This window comes from Stigmatopora argus, chromosome 3 (assembly GCF_051989625.1).
Source record: "Stigmatopora argus isolate UIUO_Sarg chromosome 3, RoL_Sarg_1.0, whole genome shotgun sequence".
NCBI classification, from domain to species: Eukaryota; Metazoa; Chordata; class Actinopteri; order Syngnathiformes; family Syngnathidae; genus Stigmatopora; species Stigmatopora argus.
This window is the reverse complement of record NC_135389.1, coordinates 8,315,194-8,338,138: the sequence shown is the minus strand read 5'-3', so window position 1 is coordinate 8,338,138 and position 22,945 is coordinate 8,315,194. Positions and strand designations below refer to the sequence as shown.

Here is a 22,945-nt window from a genome sequence, read left to right as displayed (position 1 = left end):
AAAAATGGGCACAATCATAAAAGGATGAGCAAAAGGAAGAGGCTTCGTGTGAGAGTAAACACAAGTAAATAAACCCAAATTGGGAAACTGTGAAACAAAGTGTTTAATTGAATTCAACAGAGTCTAGGCTGCGTAACAATAAATACTGCAAACTAATTCGGCATTCATTTGGCAAATACACAAGCAAATCTTTTTATCTCTCCACAGAAGTCTTGAAAAATTCATTGGTTATTTTTCAACGGGTAGTAATTAAGCAACTTTTAGACAGAATGCAAATGGTTGTTTACTATTTTAATGAATTTAACATAGTGATATGACGAAAATGATGCAATTTTTTCTATAATGAAAAAGAAGAGCACTTATTTGACACATTTTATTTTATCGGGAAGAACCTGAAGGTGGCCCAAGTGGTTAGCGCGCCGGCCCCAGAGTTCTTGGTTCGTGGGTTCGATCCCAGGTTGGGATGTCACTGTGTGGAGTTTGCATGTTCTCCCCAGGCTTGCGTGAATTTTCTATGGGGACTACGGTTTCCTCCCATATCCCAAAAACATGCAAGGTAGGCTGGTCGAACAATATAAATATCTAGGTATGAGTGTGAATGTGGATGGTTGTCCGTCTGCGATTGGCTGTCCCCGCCTAGTGCCCGTAGTTAGCTGGGAAGGCTACAGCACCCCCCGTGACCCCTGTGAGGATAAGCAGTTTAGAAAATGAATGAATGAAATGGAAGAAACTCTTATTCAATGGCATTTAATCCTAAACACGTCAGCTCTGCTGCAAGAGGACAATAATTCTCATGTCATCATACATTGCTCTTTATAATCTAGGCCATTTTTCTGCTGTATAGAGATTTCTTATTGGTTATGATTTGTTGTGTTAATCAGCACGGTTAATTATTTAGCTGTTGCCTAATTAGTGTTTTTGTATGACACAATTAATTCATTAGCTCCCTTGTGCAATGTAAAGGAAGTCAAACACTAAGAAATGAACAGCCACCATGCAAACAGAGCACTTTTTCAGCATTTTTAACCATCTGATGACACAAAGACTGCGAAACAAAGTCTACTGCTGCTGCTTTTCTTAGCTTCTTAGGTGTATTTGATCTGCAGCTATACCTCTGATGTGACATGCAAAACGCGTTCAGGCAGCGCCGCCAATGAGCAGCAGTCACACACAGTTAACCTCAAGATCTGGAAGTGTTTGTGAGTCAACGAAGCTTTACAAACTCACTGCCAGTGTCTGCTTTTGTCAAAGATAGATGATATAAAGAGTGATTAGGTTTAGCCTAGTAATATTAAACTTCTCAGTAAAGTGAACTCAAGCACAGAATCCTCGCTCTGGCTCCAAGGTAAGCATGTTAAAATTGATTTAGCATAATTGGAAGTTATGGGGGGACAGTTATGCATGGTTATTTTAGCTAGTTGAGTATGTAAGTATTTCAATTCATTATTAGAATTAGTAACTTTAATTAATAAACTGGAGTTTGTTTTTATCGTGTAATTTGTTTAATTGTGCAATTGTGTTGTTTGTAGAGTGTTGAAACAGGTTAGGATTGAACTACTTGTTGCTCCTGGACCACATTGAATGCAGCCAATTTATAACAAAAATAGGACGAGTATGTAAACAAAGAGTTTAATGTAAGACTTGATAGCCTTTAAAAATGATGCATGATAGGATTGATGGGGTAATAAAGTCACTCATCCAATATCAATTATGATTATTCTAGTAATCATCGTTTAGATTATGTTTTAATGGCAGCATCTGTAAACTCATTAATCCCACTTTATACAGTCTGTATTTATTTTTGGAATGTTTTGCTCTTGATAGGTAGTAGGACTGTTTGGTTGCAATTAAAATGTTAATTTAACATCCAGGGTTTAGTCTTTATTACATTATAAAAAGAAAGCAGGCAATCAACTGGAAAAACTAACTGAAAAATTGTGAAAACAAACAACATCTGTCTATGTGTGTGTGCGTCCATGTGTTGTTTTGAAGGACACACCTGCAACCAGGATGAGACTCCAACCAGTAAATCCAGTCAACTGTGAAGGCCTTCTGCAACCTGGTTGTTCTTTTCTACAGCTAGATGGTGAAGTTCTACTCTTTGGCCAAAAAGGATGGCCCAAGCGCTCCTGTCCAACAGGAGTATTTGTCATCCGCTTGAAATGTGGTGAGCTCAGGTTGAGAGGAATATGTTTCTCCAATGACTCCCAATACCTTCCTCCATTACGCTGCCCTGCCGTTTGCCGGCTCGATCCACATGATGGACTTGAGGAGAGTTATCTCATCCATGGCGGCCGCACACCCAATAACGACATCTCATCAAGTCTTTATGCACTTTGCATGGAAAGTCGCGGCTGCAATCGCAAACTGATCTTGCGTTGTAAAGAGATAGAACTGCTAGGAGAGGTGCCAGGTGCTAGATATGGCCACACAGTCAGTGTGGTTCAAAGCAGAGGCAAGACAGCCTTTGTAGCTTTTGGTGGAAGGTCATACATTCCTGAAAAAGAGAGGACCTCGGAGAAATGGAACAGCGTCATTGATTGTCCTCCTCAAGTGTTCTTGTTTGACTTGCAATTTAATTGTTGCTCTGCTTACACCTTTCCAGAGCTCAGTGATGGCCAGGCTTTCCACGTGGCCCTTGCAAGAGAAGACCGGGTCTACATTCTTGGGGGTCACTCATTAAAATCTGACAGCCGGCCACCTCGGCTCTTTAATCTGCACGTCCAGCTTTTGCAAGGTTGTCCGTCAGTCTCCTGTGAACTCCTCAACTTTGGGCTGTCCATTTCAAGTCCTATAATCACTCGCATTGGCCCCTCTCATAAGTATATTATTTTAGGAGGATATCAGTCTAACTCTCAGAAAAGAATGGAGTGCAGCACTATCATTCTAGATGAGAAGGGGATTCACATAGAACCTCTCGAACCACCAAAATGGAACCCAGATATTGTTCAGAGTGAAACTTGGTATGGTGGGGCTGCAGGAGAACAAAGCATGTTGCTAGCTGTACCAACTGAAGGCAGATCATGTCAAAAAAGTATGTATTACTTTTATCAAGTGAACATCCAGAAAGAGCTCGAAACCTCTGAAGACACGCAAAACCAGCAAAATTTGAGCCAGGAGATGACAGATGAAGACAATTCCACTCCTCTGGAAGATTCAGAGGAGCTTTATTTTGGTCGCGAGCCTAAAGAGCTGGTTGACAGTAGTGAGGGGGAGGATAATACCTACAATGAGAAAGATGAGGAGGATGAGTCACAATCAGGCTACTGGATCAAATGTTGTCAAGGTTGTCACCTTAATCTTAATACATGGGAGCCATTTTACACAACTGAGCTACGCCGCCCAGCCATGATCTTCTGCTCTAAAGCTCAAGCAGGGCACTGGGTCCATGCCCAATGCATGGAGCTTTCTGAGACACAGCTCCTCAATCTCTCACAAGGAAACAAAAAATACTTCTGCCTCAAACACACGGGTCTCCCTAAACAGGACGTGACCCCACCTCGACAGGTCATCCCCCGAAAACGTACTCCTCTAAAAGTTAAACAAAGGAAATTGCATACAACTCTTAAGGTTTCCAGAGCCCAAAAATGTGTTTTTAGGAAACTTTTTGATTGACAGATTTAGATTGTGATGGTCCTAGTGTTATATGTTTATTTATTCTTTGTGTGAAACAACAATAGGTTCCAAGCAAAGAAAAAAAAGGGAATTAGTCAAACAACTTCGCTGAGTGTTGAGTTGTAAGAACTGTAAGTGAAAATTCCTAAATTTCTGTATATTTCATTACATGCTGTTGAGAACAAAAATTATAATCATGAAAGTGACTGATGATGCATTGTATTGTACTTGAAAATAAAATGCATGCTTGTACAATGCAAGTTTTCCTAATCAGAAATGTGAATTGCTGATTGCAATGATAAGAATATAATTTCAAATGTATTCAATAAAAGAAAGGAAGAAAGACTGAGATCACTTTTAATTTCTGTTTATGTTTCACAATAAGATATAGTTAAATTGCAGCAATTGTCATGTAATTGAAAAAAAAGGTACCTTTATTTAAAGTTGAAAAAAATAAGTCAATGAATTCGTAAAAAAAAGCTATTTCAACTGTTATTGTCTAACGTAATGTCCAATCTGATAATAAATTTAGTGCAGAAGTGGAAACAGAAAATGAGAAAAGCTGAGAGGGAATGTCTGGGAATCATCCATCACTGATTTTCTTGCAAATGCAATTTATTTTTGGAAATAAACAAGTACAAGACAAGCTGTCATAAAATTCATTCTGAACGATGATGTCTGTTGAAGACTGTGACAACTGTGCTTGTGTATGGTTGCACTTATCAAATAAAATTTGCTTGACGGACACCCATATGTCTGGGGCAGGAAATGACAATGCAATCAATCAATCAATCAATGAAACAAGTAAAATTGCCAATTAACTAGATTCATACAGTATGCTTCTGGCCCTTCTAAATATGTAACTCTTTCGATGAAGAAATGTCAAAAGGGAGAAAACTGCTGCAGTTTTATACCAAGCTAAAGAAAAATCCCTCCTCGAGAGTGCTGGATGGCTTCAAACAGGCTTTTCATGATTTATGAAAAAGGGCAGTATATGCTTTATTTTATGTGAAGATGTCAAAAGAGCATGATGTATCATTTAATGTGCACAAAATAAAAGAGATAAAAAGCAGTTCTAAGTGGCTTGGCATACTATATATTCTGCCCCAAGGGATGCCACAATAAAGCAATAAATTAATCATTTGCAGAGGGCACTCATGAAACAAATAACATTAAAGTCTCCGTGATTGCATTTTTCTCCATTGAAAATGACATCAAAATATCATGGTAGCAAATGTGTTCATCCTCACACATTTTCCCAACCAAGACTTATCACATTTTCATCTGCTTCCACACGTATCCACTCATCAAATTCATAAAGATGTCTCATCCTTGCAATACAATAAAATAAGTCATAGTTCATGCATAGGAGGGGGAAAAACAACTTTCACATCTCTAAATGAGACTGTGATATCAATTAACTGCTCACAGAGTAACCGTCCAAACAGTTAATGAAATTATTATTGCCCTGTGAAGCATTAATAAACATTTGAATTGGCAAAGCCTTTCACAGTGTTTCCCAACCGCTTTTCTCATTTAAAGGATGTGATAAGTAATGTACCAATTTTATTCTTGTAATTTTCTCCTAATCTCCTAAAATTAAGCAAAAAGTACTTTTGTGGTTGCACAGACTTGAAACCAAAGAACTTCTGGTTTACGTTATCCCTTAAAGTTACATTTTTCTTCCTGGAATATTACAATGTAATATTGGCAGGTCGTTTTCCGTGGCACACCTGACCTCTCAGTGTGCCATGGCGCAGTGGGTGGGAAACATTGCTTTATCTAATGCATGAACATGTTTTCTCAATAAAACAACATATAAATAGATGAATCATAACATCATTTTATTCTTAACATGCTTGAATGTTATCTCATCTCATCTCATTTTCTGAACCGCTTTATCCTCATTAGGCTCGCGAGGGGTGCTGGAGCCAATACCTCCTGACTCCGGGCCAAAGGCGGGGGACGGGGGCACAAGGACACAGATAACCATGCACACCCATACTTAGGGGCAATTTAGAATGTCCAATCAGCTTACCATGCATGTTTTTGGAATGTGGGAGGAAACCAGAGTACCCGACGGAAACCCACGCAGGCCCGGGAGAACATGCAAACCCCACACAGATGGATATGACCTGGATTTGAACCCAGGACCCCAAAGCTGTGACGCCAATGTGCTAACCGCTCGTGCCACCGGGCCGCCCGCTTGAATGGTATATCAACTGTTAAAAACAATCAACAGGTAATGACCCCCTAAGAGATAGTTTCAATGTCCTGGATTTCGACTGGGTTAATGGTTGTTTTCATTACTTTTGCTGAATCCTTATGCAGCTCCATAAACCTCTGCAAGTACTTTGATGTGTAGAGCCAATGATGTTTCAAGACATCCTCAAGCTCAAACGCTTTTGACTGACGTGCATTCATTTTACGGAAGCGCCTGAACAATTTGTTTGCAGACTCGTTTCCCTCACTAGCCCAAGCACCAATAGATCCATCTCTCTCTATTATTTCAGGGACATGGGCCAGAGTTTTGTGCAGGTAATTGGTTATTTTGCCATTGTACCTGTATTTGAAGGCAGTGGAAATGAGATCAGCAAAACTCTGGGAATTAAAGGTGTAGCGGCAGAGCTGATCAGGGCACTCCTTGTCTGGGCAGGTGGAGCGCCACACAGGCTTCATCTGAAGGTAGAGCTTCATCAGCTCCCTGAGGGCATCTCTCCTCTCCTCTGTGGGAACCAGCCCACACACCACTTGCACAGCCTCAAGGGTCATTAGCTTGCGGGCATAGTTGCCATTCATTCTCATGACTGGTTTGAGCTTCAGCTTCTGCCTCAGCTCTTTATCCAGGGCTGCCCGCCAGCTGCGCCGCTCGTCCCGGCTGGGATTTTCTTTTCGGTACACCTCCCCTATTTCATCCTGGAAAATTTTATAGAACTCAGTGGCATTGCCAATGTCACAGTGTAAAGCATCCAGTGTGGTTTGGGTCTCCATAAAGGGCTTGGCAGAAACGCCTTTGACTCTATCCCGCAGTTCCTCTATAGACTCGGAAAACGGGTTGGTTCGCCAGATCTCATAGCGTGCCAGGTTCTCCTTGTGGCTACGTGTGATGGAGTGGAGCACAATATTTTTTGAGGCCTCTGCTCGATTGGAATCACACAGTGTGCAGACATAAGTAGATCCGGACGCTTCCAAACCCTCTAATTCACGCACCATCTTTTCATCATATCCTGATCCTCTGAACTGGAAGCAGAAGGATTGAAGGAGCCCAGCTACAGACACTATAAGACTACTCTCCTTTATTGCATTGCGTTCTGCGACCAAAGGCGCCAGGACAGCTGTGAGTGTCTCGTGGTCTGCTTCATCCACAAACATCAGGCAGAGGGGCCTGCAGGACAATTCGGAGTTTGGCTTTAACTCGGTGAAAATCGTAACCTCCTGCTCATCATCTTTATTAAGCAATAAAGAAATGGACATAACGGTAAAAGAGAAGCGAACTACTTTCTCGGGAACTACTGGTCCTCCTCCATGCTTTTCACTGACATCTCCCATGCCATCACAGGACTCTTTGATCATAACGCTGAAGCCTTGGGTACAGGCACTGTCTTCCACCCCCCTTTCTCTCAGCCCTTCCACAATATCCTCCTCCAAATCCTTTATTGCTGACACTAGAGCCACATCATACCGGAATCGACGTGTGATTGTGTCAGATTGTGAATCATCCAAAGACGAGGCCCATCCAGAGAGCCCATTGATGATGCCAACATTACAGGATGGAGACACATTCTTGAGAGCTGGTTCCCATTCAAACTGGTGAAATCCAGGAAGAAGCTCTTTCTCTGCAGCTCGAAGAGAATATAAAGGCTGAAAGATCTGGCGGCCACTGGTGGCTTTGACAGTCCGGTACATTTTGTGATACTGGCTGCAGCTCAGGAAAGTGTTGACCCGAATGGCCAAACACACAGCAGGATGCAACGCATAGCCTCTGCCTGCAGGAAGAGATAAATTAAAAAGTTTCATTCAAACATGGAAAAAAAGCAAAAAATAAATATAAAAAAATTAAACAACAAAGGAATAGAGAAAATGATACTGAGAGAATTATTCAGAACCAAACTGAGAAAGCTCAACTTTTAAAAAGAGCTCGAGAGAAAACTTTTGCTCATTTATATGTGGTGTCATTCCTACCGTGAGATAGTGAAACCATGAACGTGTCATTGTCTAAAGCACACAAACCCATGGATCAACAATGTAATATTTCCTTATTTGTAAGTGTCAAAATAAGCTGGAGGGTGAAACAGAGAAAGATGAGATGTATTGGCTACAGATGAAAACAGACACCAGCTGGCTTGAATTCCCAAATGGGGACGTTACTGCTGTCTGTGTCATTTGCAGATACAAGAGCTGCTGGTGTTGCTCTGATTCTAACAGGCACTTCACATAAATTGTTATCTCGAATAGGGTATGAAAATGAAAATCTGACAGTGAGTCAAAAAGAGTACTCAATAAAGTTAAAGAAAATCAGGAGTAGACCACAATAGTTAGGACAGAATAGAAGAGACAAAATGGACAGGTATGAAAAGCTGAGAAAAGTTTCTCTCGCAAACTGTGAACTTTTCAACTCATTGTTAATTAAGAGACGAGTGGAGCCCTCAGATGATGGCAGAAATGAATTATCTCTAATTAATTTGTTGTGTCTGTCTTTTGGCGCTTTAGGGATGTAACTGATTGAACACGAGACTGATTCATGGTTTCTTACCCTGCATTGTGACTTCCAGCTCATCTGCCATCCGGTGTTCATTCAGAGATCTCAATGCCAGCAGATAAAGTGTCAGACACACAGACTTTAAGTCTCCACCTTCTTTTTTATCCGCAAACTCCTTCACATAGTTCTTCAGCTCCCTCAGTCGATGCTTCTGGGCGCGCCGTGTGAGTGATAGCAAGTGTTGGCGGGGCCTTCCCCCTTTATTGATTATCAGGTAGTTGTCGAGCAGGGACGATTGCCGTCCTGCACCCTGCTCTTTTACGTCGTGACTCATACTGTGAACTTTAAATGAGCTTAATCTAACATGCTGACCACAGCCATCTCTTGGGCAACGCAAGAGCAGAGAATGCAGGACTAACAAGAAAGTTTTGGCAGGAGAAATGAGGTCATTGCTGGAACAGGGTAAGTTGCAGGCAGGGCAGTGAGTCCCTAAAAAGTGATGGTATTTCATAATGCAGTTATGGCAGAAGAGGTGCCCACAGGGGGCTTGAACTGGGTCTGAGAGCAGATGGTCACACACCATGCAAGTAAAAGAAATGAGGAAGTCAACTGGGAAATTCTCAGACACAAGCGTGCTACTCAGGTGTTCTTTTTGACAGTGAGTGATAGTCCTCACCCAGTGCTCTCTATTGACACTTGGACTTCTCCATGTCTTAACAACAGGCCAATGAAGGTGGTCACCAAACGCTCTTGGACTTTGACCTTCGCCACTGACAGTATTGGGGTTTTGGTCTAACCTGGTTCTTTTTACTAGACTTTGGTCTCTGGGAGTGGGGTTTTTCCTCTTTCTGCCAGTCTTGTGAAATGATTGTTTTATGGGTGAACATAAGGAGCAGAAGGTAGAGTGAGGTTTCCACTTGTGGACTTTTGTCCCTGAAAAATTGCAAATACCACCTCCCCGTATGGCAGTCATCCAGCAACGATGGCAAAAGGAAAGCGGGTGGACAGATTCTTTATCTTGTGACACATCCACTTGAAAAACCTTACAAATGACTTCTGGCCATTTTGTCGATGTACAACCCATTTTCCGGAGGGTATTCTTGCTTTCATTATCCAAAACTGCATGAACTTCATAGATTGTGCCAGTGACTTTCCTTAGCTGGATTCCACAAAGCCGGCAGAGACATCTTTGAAGGAAAACAACAATTATTACTATATGTGACAAGGACAAAGATGGCTACATTTAAACTACTGTCATATAAAGATGTAGTAATGCTGAATTATCACCTTAGATGATTTATATGTTTGTCAATTTCTGTTATCTTTAAATCCGTGCACTGGTCAGGTGGTTCAACAATGTCCTTACGTTTCACACCAGGGCACAATTTCATAGAACTACCTGTATTCCTACTATTATCCAAATCATTATCTGGAGCTGAAGATAGGTTTGGGTCAGAGATGCGTGACACGGCTTCCTTCTCAACCTCTGTCTCACCGGACACGGGGGCCTTCTCCATGGATTTTACTCTAAACAGTTTAAACTTCCACTGAGTGTACTTGGAGAAGGTATGGTGGAGCTCATCCGGCATAGATGATCGAGAGCCATCTGTCTCCAGCAATTCCACTGCCATGGTTGGACTTAAGCCTAGGAAAGGAAGATCCAATGGAAAGAGAATGAGATTGATCTTTGGATCCATTAAAAAGTTGTAAGTGATTAATCTTCACAAAAGTATGAGCGAAAAATGCATGAGACACTGCTGAAAGCTAAATTCCAGTCCCATTTCCTTAATCATCCACCATAGGGCCTTTTTAGGTTTCTAGGGTACTTTTACAGGTGCTTAAAGATGCTGCAAAAATAATAACAAACAAACAAGACAAACATAAGGTATTAATATAAATGTGAGCAGGATTAGAAATATATATAAATACAGAATTATAAATTGACGTTAGTCTAAGGGTAAGTTTTTAACAGTTTTTTGAATGTAAGGTGTGTACAGGTAATAATAATAATAATAATAATAATGATAACAATAATAATAATAATAATCGGACGTACGGGTGAATTTGTGAGTGAGTTCTAAAGGGAAGGGGGCAGGTCCTCAAATGATAAACAATTACGGCATCAACTTATCTGAACCCCCAAAAGAGCAAGGGAGAAACCCCATCTCCATATCTCAGCACCAATTTTCCTGCTCTAGGACCCTGTGAGACTGTATTTCTTTCACATAAAGAACTTGCCAAATTGCTCCCGTTATACCTGCAAAGCTGTCAATCATTTATATTTGTCATTTTCTGAGCTGAAGAGAGAACCAGAGCCCCGGGAGCCTTAAAGTGGCTTTGTGAAGGCAGTGGGAAAATTGAAGACAGTTAAACTTATTTCACAATACACTGATATTGAATAGGGTTCAAAAGGGGGAATGAAAACAATAAGCCATCACACTGAATTGAAGTCATAATGAATTATTTCAAATACAACACTCTTAAATTCAAGAGCCAATAGTTCAGCAAACAAGTACCCTCATATAATGTGTATGGCCAAAGTCAATAATACTAAAAACATGACAGTGTTATCTTTTTCTCTGTATGCTCCATAACCACAACATGCTTTTTGGCATGATAGTATGAACAGTTTACTGCAATTATGAATGATTTCTTCTATTTTATAGTCTTACCATATTCTAGAAGTCCCAATCTTCCTTTGTCTAAAAATCCTTCAGAGCGCTGCCAGAGGAGCTTTTTCATTTCAGAGGCCTTTACGTAGGTATTTACTTTTCATGCTAAACTCTCTTTTTACACAAACAGCTGAGACTGTGTGCATGACTGTCAGCTGGGCGCTTACCTTGTTTTTCGATCTCAGCTGGCGTCATTCCCCTGGGGCTCCTCACTGCATGGGGGCACAAGGGAAACCCTGGAGCTATAGGTTTAAACTCACTGCTGATTGTGTTTGTCTTTCGCAGTTTGAGGCATCTGTTACCAGGAGTCAACACTTCGTTTTCTGGAATAGATGTTGTCTTTACTTTTGTGGCTTGTATTTATACCCATTCTTTGTCAGGCTCCCAACAGTCATCTCTTGCCACCTGATGTAAGCAGCTGATTTTTTTTGAAGAAAAAAAAGAGGTGAGAGCCACAGTGGTTCGCACATGTGCACAGTTGAGATTCTACACAAACTTCTTTTCTACTCACTAAACAACAGTCCAAATAAAGAAAGAAAGAAAGAAACTTGACCAATCTGCATATGCAAACAACCAAATGTGCACATATGAGAAGCTAAGAAACAAGGGAGAAGGTTATGTTATGAGTAAATGAAAATAGATAATATATATTATATAGTTTTTGTGTCCAGCTATTTGTAACAGTGCAATAAAAAGGTGCTATATTTTTAGTCACTTTAACCAGAGAAAAAAGTGCTTGGAATTAACTGAATATAGATATTGCTCTACTATTACATATTCACACATGGCAACAATTTATTTGCTGTATGAGAATAGGTTGAAAGCAACAAATTGAGAAGGGCAACAAAACAAATAGCAGTGACGTTATCCATGAGGTGCCCAGGTAGCTTGTTAAAATAAACCTGAGGCCCCATGTCATTTCAAAATGTCATTTAAATGCCATGTCTGTTTGAAGATGTACATTGTGCAGTCATGTATATGTCATAAAATATGCAGCAAAATGTATTTTTTTGCCATTTACATGTTTGACCTTCAGCGCTCAAATCGCAGTATGAGATGTGGAACTTGCATTTTATTCTCTCCATACTTGTGTGGGTTTTCTTCAGCTTCCTTCCACATACCAAAAACATGAATGCAAGTTCATCACAGATCAAACCTACCCAAAGGTATGAATGTGTGTCTGAATGGTTGGGTCCTTAAGAGGGATCGGCAAGTGTCAGTCACCCCCTGCCACCCACCTAACCTTTTTTTAAAAAGCAATACAATTCTTGTGCATTTTTAGATCATTTTTATGTCATAACACAGGGATGTCCAATTTCCCATTGTTTATTGGCCCAAAGAAAATTTGAAAATATCATGGAATGTGGCTCATTGCTTGCATTCTATTGCATTGCCAATATTTTAGACTAGATGGAGTAAGTCACTTAAACAGTGTCTCTCAAGATAGACATCCAAACCATTTTGACCGGGGGTCAGCACCCAAGGATCGCCAGTAAATTGCCCTTAACGGCAACCAATGAGTTAATACATACACTAAACATTTAAAAAAACTTTTTTTTACCAATTTCAAACCTGTCTTTAATAAATGAAAGTGGGAGGCCCCACATTCTTTGATTTATTTAAATCCAGCCCTCGGAGAAAAAAGTTTGGAGACCCCTGTCATAAAACCACAAGGTCAAATATATTCTTGTAAGAATAGAGAAGACATACCCAGAACTCTGTGCTAAAGAGAAAACGCGGTCAATAATTTGTTTCAGTTAAAATGGGAAGCTACTTATATTCTTGGTGCTTATGCGGGAGATATAAGACAGCACTCCGACTGGCGGGGCTTTTGTAGCTCCTGCATTTCATCAAGTCTGACCTCAAATAGTATAAAGTGTCTTTTTTGTCTGATGTACAGGCAATGCCCTTCAGGGACCCTCTAGCCACAGTCAATTTTTCACAAACCAATTTAATGGGATTTTGTTGTTGTTGTTGTTTTATATTTATTTTTTTATTATTTTGCTCAGGAATATGGAATTGCTATTAATTTGTTTCATCACCAATCCACTTAAGAGTAATTAATCCATAAATAATAACTAGTGGCGGCCCTGCGGATGAGTGGTTAGCATGTCGGCCCCGCAGCGCTGGGTTCCTAGGTTCAAATCCAGGTCGCTTCACCTGTGTGGAGTTTGAATGTTCGGGTCTGTGTGGGTTTTCTGTGGGGACTTTGGTTTCCTCCCACATTTCAAAAACATGCACGGTAGGCTGATTGGAAAATCTAAATTGCCCCTAGGTATGTGTGAATGTGAATGGTTGTCCGTGTCCTTGTGCCCTGCAATCGGCGACCCTTGTGAGGATAAAGTGGTTCAGAAAATGAATGAAAAAGAATAGCTGGGGCTTGAAATCGATCTTGTGGTCCAGTGATGTGATGTCAGCAAACAATGTGGAGATATTTTTTACAATGTAAAAGGTTAACTTGAGTCAAACTGCGATCGATATCACACAAGGTACTTCATGTATACATCTTTACTCATACCTTTTTTAACCTGAAAACATTTCAATTAAGAAGCATCTCACTATTGGAGAATTCATGAATAAAAAAGTGGAGCCAAGAGGAATTGTGTACCCACAGACTGTTTTGTGGCTGTGCTGGGCCAACAGTAACAGTGTGGACCATTAATTTCATTGACCACTAATTATAATGCTACTAACCAAATAAGTAACAAAAATGCGCATACAATATTATTTTAAGAGCAGGGCATTACTAACATGTTGCTTTAAAAAAATGAACCCACTTGGGCTGCTGCTTAGTTCAGCAGAAAATATGCTTATCTGGAAAAAACTACTATTTTGGCAGGGATTTTCATCACAAGACAGGGAAAAGGAACCATTACACCATCGTTTAGTTCTGACTCGGAGATTTCAAATTGTGGTTTGCCCAGCGATGGCTGAAGTAGATGAAGGCCAAGCCATCAGTATCAAAATGCATGTCAAAAGCTTTATAATAGTACTTGTTTTCCGTGCACTGCCACTTGAGGTGATTTCACTCAAAAGAACGGTTTTCTCAATGTGTCATCTTTTGGGTAAGGAGACTAGTAAATATCATTGTTTTCTCTTCGCTAAAGAATTTTTAGGGGGATGGAGTTTGTTGCTGGCACACTTTTAAATACACACCTATTTCATACTATAAGTGTCAATCTTGAACCCAATCTATGTCTGTTCATCTCGTTCATCTTCCATACCGTTTATCCTCACGACGGTCACGTGGGTTGCCAGAGCCTATCCCAGCTGACTTCGGGCAAAAGGCAGACTATACCCCAGACCCGTCGCCAGTCAGCCGTAAGGCACACAGAGAGACAAACAACCATTCGGACTCACAATCATACCACTACCAGTGGGAATCAAGCCCCTGACTGCCTGCACCAAAGTCAAGCGCGTGAAACACGACACATCAGGCAGCACAGCTTCTGTGATATATATTGTATATTATTAAAATGACACAGAATGATGGATTCTAACAAGAATTTCCACTACTGTTTATTATGATTTATTAGCTGCCATTGACAGCAATAAAACAGAGAAGAGACAGTCATATTAAACACGCAGTCACCCCCGAGACCCTGTTTCCTCAACACCTGCTAATGGTCTTGCTGTTGATCAACTCATTGACATTGTGATTTCAAATTGAGATGGGGACTTTTTGTGACAACATTCTGGCATGGAGTTGAAGGAGAGAGTTTTCAGAGCAGTACTGCAGTGTTCATTCTCCATGTCACTTGTCCCATACCCACAAGAAGTACACACGATTCTTTGACCCCTGTATAGGATAATTTATATATATATATATATATATATATATATATATATATATATATATATATATATGTATATGTATATATATACATATATATGTATATATATATATGTATATGCATGTATATATATATATATGTAAATTTGTATATATACATGTATATATATACATATATATATATATATATATATATATGTATATGTATGTATATATATGTATATGTGTATATATACATGTATATATATATATATATATATATATATATATATATATATATATATATATATATATATAAATTATCCTATACAGGGGTAAAAGAATCGTGTGTACTTCTCGTGGGTATTTATGGAGTATGAGGTCTCCAATCATCCAAAAGTCTCCAATTGTGGGCCCAGTCACTGATTGCCCTTTCCAAGATCAGACAAGATGAGGTAGAGTAGTGGTATGGCCATAAGCCACACTTGCCTTGGAACGGTGCACCAGCCAGAATTTGATTCATTATGTATGTGAGGCCAACCGTGCACAAGGTAGACATCTGCCACATGGTAGGGGTGCCCAAATTCCAAACTGTTTACTGTCACTGTGGCTATATTCACACTGTAGGTCAATTTTGTTTTAAGGTTTTATTTTTTTGCCCCCCCACCCCTAAATGTTTTTTTTTTATGAATGTGATAAGATGTTTTTTATTCCAACCAAGCCCTCATATTTATGTGGATATACAGACAAATCATAAATATTCAATAATGGTGCAATATGAACATTCACATCATCAAACCTTATAGGTATAAGCTAACAAGTACCTCTATTGTTTGACCCCAAAAAACTGAGCGAGGAAAGAATGGTAGGGATGAGGGGGATGAAATTCAATACAAGGAAGATAATACTGTGATCTTTTATAAAGGAGGTGAAATGGATAACAAGCTTAACTGAGAGTGAAGAACAGGTAAGGGCTTTAGGTTGATTGCAGTCTGTGACAAGGAAAGGGGCACAGAGATCAAGCCTTCCAAATACAAACGCAATGCTGTTAACGCCAGAACTTTTAAATGACCACCTGACAGATGAATAACATTCCATCTTAAAGAAAAATATAAAAAGCAGAGACACCTGTTAAAATGTCAGATTATGGTGATATAAAAGAATAGCAACAAAGATTATTTCTCATGCATGCACAAACTAGCAGAAATCATCATACCATTACTTTTATTGCTGCTTTTGGATTCTGTAGATACACAGAGAAAGATTCATATCATGTGCATCAAAACTGTCTTAAACAGTACTTCTCTGTAGCTTACAGGAATCAAAATCATACTGCCCTTGACAATTAAATATATTGGTTCACAAACAAGGCAGCATTAACAAACTTTATTAGTTAGTAGGTCAGTCAGTTAGTTAGTGTAGTGCAAATTAACCCATTTTAAAGTTTGTAATGTTTTAGAACATTTGCAAAAAAATGAGAAAACTCCTTTATATAAAGCAGTTTTTCTCAATAATTTTATGCCCCCCCTAAAAATAATTGTAATGTTTCGCCCCCATCCCCCCAACCAAAAATAGTAGTTTTATATAAAATTCTAAGTAAATCACTGAGCAAACTCTGACAGTAAGCACACCACTGCTATCCACCAAGTAAATGTGCAATGACACTTTATATTCTAGTCTGGCAAAAAGTATATTTCTTAAGTCAAAAGCTCCCAGGTATCGCTTTGCGCCCTCCCTTGCATCGCTCTGTGGCACCCTAGGGGGGACCGCCCCACTATTTGAGAAGCACTGATATAAAGTAAGGAAAGAATTAAAGTCCTCAAATGAGGACAGTGGCTCAAAGCTGTTTTTTGAATTGTTTGTATTGTTATTTTATCACTAGGTCACCTTACCGTCTGAAGAATAGCATTGCATGGGTGCGTGTGTAGCGACTTCAAAAACAAATTAAAAAGAAAATTTGTTGTGATGCCCTTTGACCACTAGGGTCACAACGGGTAATGCGTCATTTGCTTGTATGGTGAGGCGGCACTGTTCCCATATTCTCAGTGGGTGCAATAAACCGGCCACGCAGGGGTAAATGTTTAATTGCAAGGTTCAGCAACTCTGGCATCCCCTTACTAATTCAGAGTTGAATGCCTCACTGAATCCACGTACTCTACAGCAGTTCTCAAATGTTTTATATCACGCAGCACTTAATAAAAAGGTACTTCACACTCCAAGTGCCATTTGGACCTACATTAAAATACAATGAGAATAGTAGATCTAGGGCTTCATAAAATGTGTCAGTTTTTAAGATTTATCCTTAAAAAGCATATATAACGTTATTCCAAGGGACTGTAACAGTTAACACTAACCTCAGTTTATAGGAAAATAAAAAACTTGGATAATGACTCAGTCATTAAATTTGTTTTGAGACATAAAAATGACTAAAGGGTTTAAAAAAACTATGCCCAGTTTTTTAAACAATTCCTAAAGATTTAACAAAAAAATGTATTGTCTGAAAAAAGTTAAGTACAACAGAATTTTACTTTGCATGCCACTCCATTTGCTGCTTTTAGTGGCTCATCATGGCTGGTGAAGCTTTGAAGGAGTACCGAGTTGTATAACAGCATCACTGCGTCTACAAATATCATTCCCATCACAAGCCGCTGACCGCATGACATCAATATGGTCCATATCTCGCTTTCCAAATATTTAATTTTATTGGCAAGCCATTTGGGACACATTGATTTGTTCCAAGTCTTGCATTAAAACATTCCCTGTAGTGGTGGATTTATTTTCCTATAGATCAGGCCTATGTACATCTCTGATTTGGTATGTAAGTTTGGAAAGAAAGTTAAAGGAAAACATGATTCTATACCATTTGTGAAGCTTTTTAAAAAAATAAGTAAAAACTATCCTTTTCCCAGAGCATCAATGGCATCCAAAACTGGTAGAAATGAAAGTGAACACACTGTGTAATTATGCTCAGGCTCTTTTGAAAGCAAAACCTACAACTGGGGAGGCAATCCAGATGGAGGGTGATCCAGTTGTAGACTACTAAATGAAATTTAACTCTAAGCCAATTTCAAGACCACTAAGAAAGCTTGGGAATCAAGATTAGTGTATTTAATCAAGATAGCAATGCACTCCTTCCGTGAATTCCGTCGCTAATTAAATGGCAATATCCCTAATTGGAGAACAGTCCTCCTGTTGCTAGGGGACTTCCAGTCGAGTAAAATCTCACTTAACTGCATTTGGCGTGTGTTTAACCAAGTCTTCATCCTGTTTTCCAAACTGTCTGATGTAGGTTTACACAGAAGGTCTGTCAGCTGAGGAATAGTAGCTTGCAAACAACCACTTAATATTTCAAATGTTCACTTTCCATCTTTGATGGCAAGATGTAGACTTCAGTATGCAGGTTGTATCTGTAAAATGTATAAATGAGAAGAAGCAACCACTTCAGTACAATTTTGACTGGTCAGCCTTGTCTCGTCAGTCCCATGTCAGCCATGCTCCCCCTGTATAATGGGCAAACTGTGCCGCAAGGGAGTTATGCACAAAGAAAATTGATTCTATTATGTGTCAAGGAGTGAAAAATGAACCTTTTATAAAAATATTTGTAGAAAAAAAAGAGCCATTCTGCATGGGTATCTTTTTGTCTTCTTAAATTAAAACTCATTATATAAGAAATGCTGGGACAGCAATGCCCTTTTCTGCATTAGAGCTCATCATGGCTCAGACAGAGGTACAATGAATACATTTACACATTGCAAAAGCCATCAAGAATGTTTCATTAGTGAGTAAATAAAAGTAAGGAAGGTTGTTTATATGCAGAATGCAGTCTGGTTTGATGGAGAGATTACTATTAGCGCAAAAGCCCAAATGGTGCAATATTGTTCATCCAGTCATGGCACTGACAGTACAATCTAGCAGAGAGCCATTATTTAGCTGGCTTGGCCTCTTTGTGGAAACTGTTGACTGTGATGATGACAATAGAGATGGTGTCCACAGGCAGGCCCATTGGTAATTGTTTCAGAAAAGCTTTCTGACTGACTGGTGATCAGCACACCCTGCCACCCAGTCACTCAGAAAGAGACCTAAGCTGAACCCAAGCATGGTAAAGAGAGAAAATGGATGGACAGATAGACATTTGAGAAAAGTAATTAAAGAATGAATCCAAGATTGAAGCAATTGAAATTCCTTCATTCATGTTCTGAACCACTTGTCCTCACAAGGGTCGTGGGGGGTGTTGGAGCCTATCCCAGCTGTCTTCGGGCTGGAGTCAAGGGAAACCCTGAATCGGTTTGCAACCAATCGCAGGGTAATTGTAAGTCTGATTTTTTTAATTTAGTTGTTAGAATTCGGGAGACAAGCTACGCCATACAAATTCACTCGGCAAGAATTTTTTTTCTTCTGTTAGGTGGCAATTCTCTTTCAACCCTAAAACTTCTATTATTTGCACAACAAAACATCTCACCGTTGGTTTTGAATATCCTACAATGCACTGAATTCACAGTGAAGGACCAATATATTGGCTCAATCCATTTGCAAGGAAGAATGGAAAGACTTTCCACATTTGCAAATCAGTCAATGCAGGCAAGTTAACAGATTCTGTATAAGTCTATACAGTTTGAACTGAACAAAGAATAAAGAAGGGAGCAAGCATGCTGTCCTATAATAAATTCTTTATTCATACACACTAGCATTTCAGCTTGCTCCCACATGACTGATATGCAGTGATTTTCATCCCTTCCCTTTCAGTGAAAGACCTGCCATGGAGGGAGGAAAGAGAGGTGGGGATTGTTTATTCAGTAAGATGGTATATCATGTTGAAAATTGATTTGAGATGAAGCCTGAACCACCACCAAAAGGTACTTGACATGGGGAGGAACACAGCCACGCTGTGTCCGAAATGTATGGAAATTACTACATGTTGTGGATTTGATCATAATCTTGACTTGGGTTCCTCTGGGTTTTCTTTTTAACGGGACAAAATCAGAATACCACACCTTAAGGGAGATTACTTAGGATGCCTCTTTAGATGTTTTGTCTGCACACATCAAGTAATACTGTCTCTTTAGAAAAATTACCTGTTAAAATACGTCTGACTAGAGATCCAGACAGTTATGTGTGTGTTCCCTCATTTCACATCCTCGTGTCATTACGAGAAGTTACGTTTGACTGTTCTTGGGAAGCTGAGCCCATTATTGTAAATAAGCCAATAAGTAACCTCACAGCATGCGTCGCCTAAGCAAGTACACTCTATATGCAAAGCAGAAGCACATTGTTAAAGAAACTGGCGGGAAGTGATTATATTTGTAATTTAATTTCCTTGGTCACACATAGATAAGAAAAAGGAATGGCTACAGTTGGCCAAGGTTGAGTAGAGTGAGGCTTCAACAGTGGTACAGCTTCATTGTTTGAACTTAAGAGCAGACACTAACTACACAAGAAAAGGACGCAGTGGGGAAATTATACTGTTAGATTGACTAAGTCAAGGGCACCAAAGCAATTTTAACACACAATAGAGGATAAATAGTTTGGCCATCCAAAGATTTGTGTACTCTCAGACTCTCGTTTCAATGTCAGCTGTAGAGAATAAATGTAATCAGCAAAGCAAAGAGCAATGGCTCATTGAGGATTCCAAAGGCAGGATGAAGTCCTAGCAAAAAGCATGACTGAAGGACACCAAGTTTACTCGCCTCCTGGCTCTCTTCCTCTGGTTATTTCTTTTCTTCTCACATCAAAATACCTGACTTCCCAATAGTGTCCAGTTAATGCAGTGAAGGACAGAGTATTGGAGTGGCCATGTTCTTATTTCAACAACAAAAGAGGTTTCGGCTGAAGGGGGACGATGACAAGCGAGATGGAGAGAGAATGAGTAAAAGGGTCCATCACAATGCTGTACAGATTTCAGGGCCGGCGCAAAGCTATACGACATCTAAAATCTTTCCTTAATCCCTTTGTTCAAAGCTCTCTCCTCCCCCTCATCTTGAGGCTGCTACTTTGCTGTCTTGTCATTCTGCACATTTCCGCAGTGATTTCAGTTTGAACCTAGTCGTAGTAATTTATCGGAAAAGTTGGAAATGTTCAAACTGAATTATGTAAAGTACAAAGACATTAAACTGTAAAAAAAAGAATGAAAATCCAGCTTTATTTTATAATTTATTGCACTCCCAGTTTATGCAAGCTATGTCCCTTCTCAAAAGTTTGGGTGCCTGGCAATCAACATGTTTTTATTCCACTTTGCTCAAATAAAAAACAAATGCATGTATATCTGCAGAGTTTGTTATGAAGCAACACCTATCAGCAAACATTTCCTCAGTTTAGCTAGATGACATTGTAAGATATATTTGAATGTTACACTAGCACCACCAAAAGGCAACGTAGGAGACTGTATGTGTGGGGCACTTCAATTTATCTCTAAAATCTGACAATGCTTTCTAGGTACAGTACGTACATTTAATTCAGTTAGTGCAGCTGCAGAACGACAAGTATATGGTAAGCTTTCATCCTATGAGGGAGGGGAAACATAATTAGTGGGACATGGCTGGATAATGAGTCTCTAATTGATATGGAGCGCATTGAATGAGCACAGGTTGTGTTCTACACATCCTGCCAGCTGCCTGCAGGAAGTGCCTGTGGCCTTTAAGCAGGGAGCCATCCTCTGATTCATGTCTGTTCAGCAAATGCCCTTCAACAATCAACATCCACAATCTCATACAGCATTTCTCTGATAGTATCCCCAAGCATTTGTCTGCCCCGTTCCAGAGAGAAAAGAAGCTCATAGTGAAAATACATCAATTCAAAAAGTACATTTCAATTAGACTCAAGTGATTTCGAGCCCCCCTCAAACATATAAGTATATTTCAAGAGGTTTTGGTCCACCTGACACAAGGGGTGGGGGGTGGGGGGGAATAACACAAAAGTACATAATTGTTGAGTTGCATAATTTTATGTTTAGGTGGAATTCTATTTGTGGTGTGAGTGCTGATACAGAACGACCCTCAAGGACATTTTCCTCATTTGCACTGCAATTAAACACCACCCTGTTGCTAAATTGAAAAAGAGACAAAAATCCTCTGTGGATTTAATAACAAACTCATTAGCAGGATCCAACAGGGTGGAACTGCCTTTTAATCAGAGCATCACCTGATTAACGCCCAATTAACAAAGCCAGAGCCTCTTAATTTCCCCTACTTTGGCACATTGAGAATACAAGCTTAAGTAGTCCACAGTCTGTGCTACCTTTCCTCTTAGGAATGCAAGACAATTTAGAATTTAATATCTTCCTAGGCTTGTGGTGGTCTTAACACATGGCAGGTGCAACCTTTGACCAAGAAACTTCCTTCTCATCATGGATTGATGTCAGTGAACACTGTTTCTCCAAAGGCCTCAAAGCAAATGAATGAAAACTCGGAAAGCAGTGTTTATCTAATAGAGATGGTTGTTATAATACTATGTGACTAACAGGATTGAAAACACACCTCAGTACCATTTTTCCCAACCCCAAGATATTATTTCTTTTTCTTTTTTTCATTTTCAGCAGTTCAGAAGAGACTTCATTTACACCAGGTGTTTTGTCCAACTTTCCTGGGGTGAATTATGGGAATTTTCCAGGCCATAAAATTAGAAAAAAATCCTCAGAATATTACAATGTGGGTGGCCCAGCGGCTGAGTGGTTAGCGTGTCGGCCTCACTGTTCTGAGGTCCGTGGTTCGAATACAGGTTGGTCCACCTGTGTGGAGTCTGCATGTTCTTCCCAGGCCTGCGTAGGTTTTTTCCAGGTACTCTGGTTTCCTCCCACATTCCAAAAAAATGCATGGTGGGCTGATTGGATACTCTAAATCACATGTGTCAAAGTGGCGGCCCGGGGGCCAAATCTGGCCCGCCCCATCATTTTGTGTGGCCCAGGAAAGCAAATCATGAGTGCCGACTTTTTGTTTTAGGATCAAATTAAAATGAAGAGTATAATTAAATTTCCTGATTTTCCCCCTTTTAAATCAATAATTGTAATTTTTTAATCCATTTTTTCTGTGTTTTTAGTTCCAAAATCATTTTGTAAAATCTAAAAATATATATAAAAAAGCTAAAATAAACAATGTTTTAGATCCATAAAAAAACTGAATATTCAGGGGTTTTAATCCAGTTATTTTAATCGATTTATTAAAAAAATCTACATATTATATCTAAAATGGTCCGGCC

General features: G+C 39.6%; 2 protein-coding genes across 3 annotated transcripts; one reads left to right on the top strand and one right to left on the bottom strand.

Annotated features, from left to right (window-relative positions):
- Positions 1 to 972: 972 nt before the first annotated feature.
- Positions 973 to 3,807, top strand: rag2 (recombination activating gene 2). 2 transcript variants are annotated; one of them, XM_077596512.1, is made up of 3 exons: positions 973 to 1,345; positions 1,993 to 2,167; positions 2,606 to 3,807. In XM_077596512.1, the coding sequence occupies exons 2-3, from the start codon at positions 2,011 to 2,013 to the stop codon at positions 3,613 to 3,615; spliced, it is 1,167 nt and encodes a 388-aa protein (XP_077452638.1). In that variant the 5' UTR covers positions 973 to 1,345; positions 1,993 to 2,010; the 3' UTR covers positions 3,616 to 3,807. The 2 variants fall into 2 exon arrangements, with proteins under 2 accessions (XP_077452638.1, XP_077452637.1); XM_077596511.1 differs by having other exon boundaries at positions 1,993 to 3,807.
- A 2,061-nt stretch (positions 3,808 to 5,868) lies between these two features.
- Positions 5,869 to 9,945, bottom strand: rag1 (recombination activating 1). Its single transcript, XM_077596693.1, has 3 exons — positions 9,602 to 9,945; positions 8,369 to 9,501; positions 5,869 to 7,601 (listed from the first exon to the last, which is right to left on the bottom strand). The coding sequence occupies exons 1-3, from the start codon at positions 9,943 to 9,945 to the stop codon at positions 5,869 to 5,871; spliced, it is 3,210 nt and encodes a 1,069-aa protein (XP_077452819.1).
- Positions 9,946 to 22,945: the final 13,000 nt, after the last annotated feature.

Coding starts and splice junctions, on each gene's coding strand:
- rag2 (XM_077596511.1), top strand. CDS start 2,011: ATGAGACTCCAACCAGTAAATCCAGTCAACTGTGAAGGCCTTCTGCAA.
- rag1 (XM_077596693.1), bottom strand. CDS start 9,945: ATGGCAGTGGAATTGCTGGAGACAGATGGCTCTCGATCATCTATGCCG. Junction 9,502..9,601: donor AAACATATAAATCATCTAAG/GTGATAATTCAG, acceptor TTTCCTTCAAAG/ATGTCTCTGCCGGCTTTGTG. Junction 7,602..8,368: donor GCTGGAAGTCACAATGCAGG/GTAAGAAACCAT, acceptor CTCTTCCTGCAG/GCAGAGGCTATGCGTTGCAT.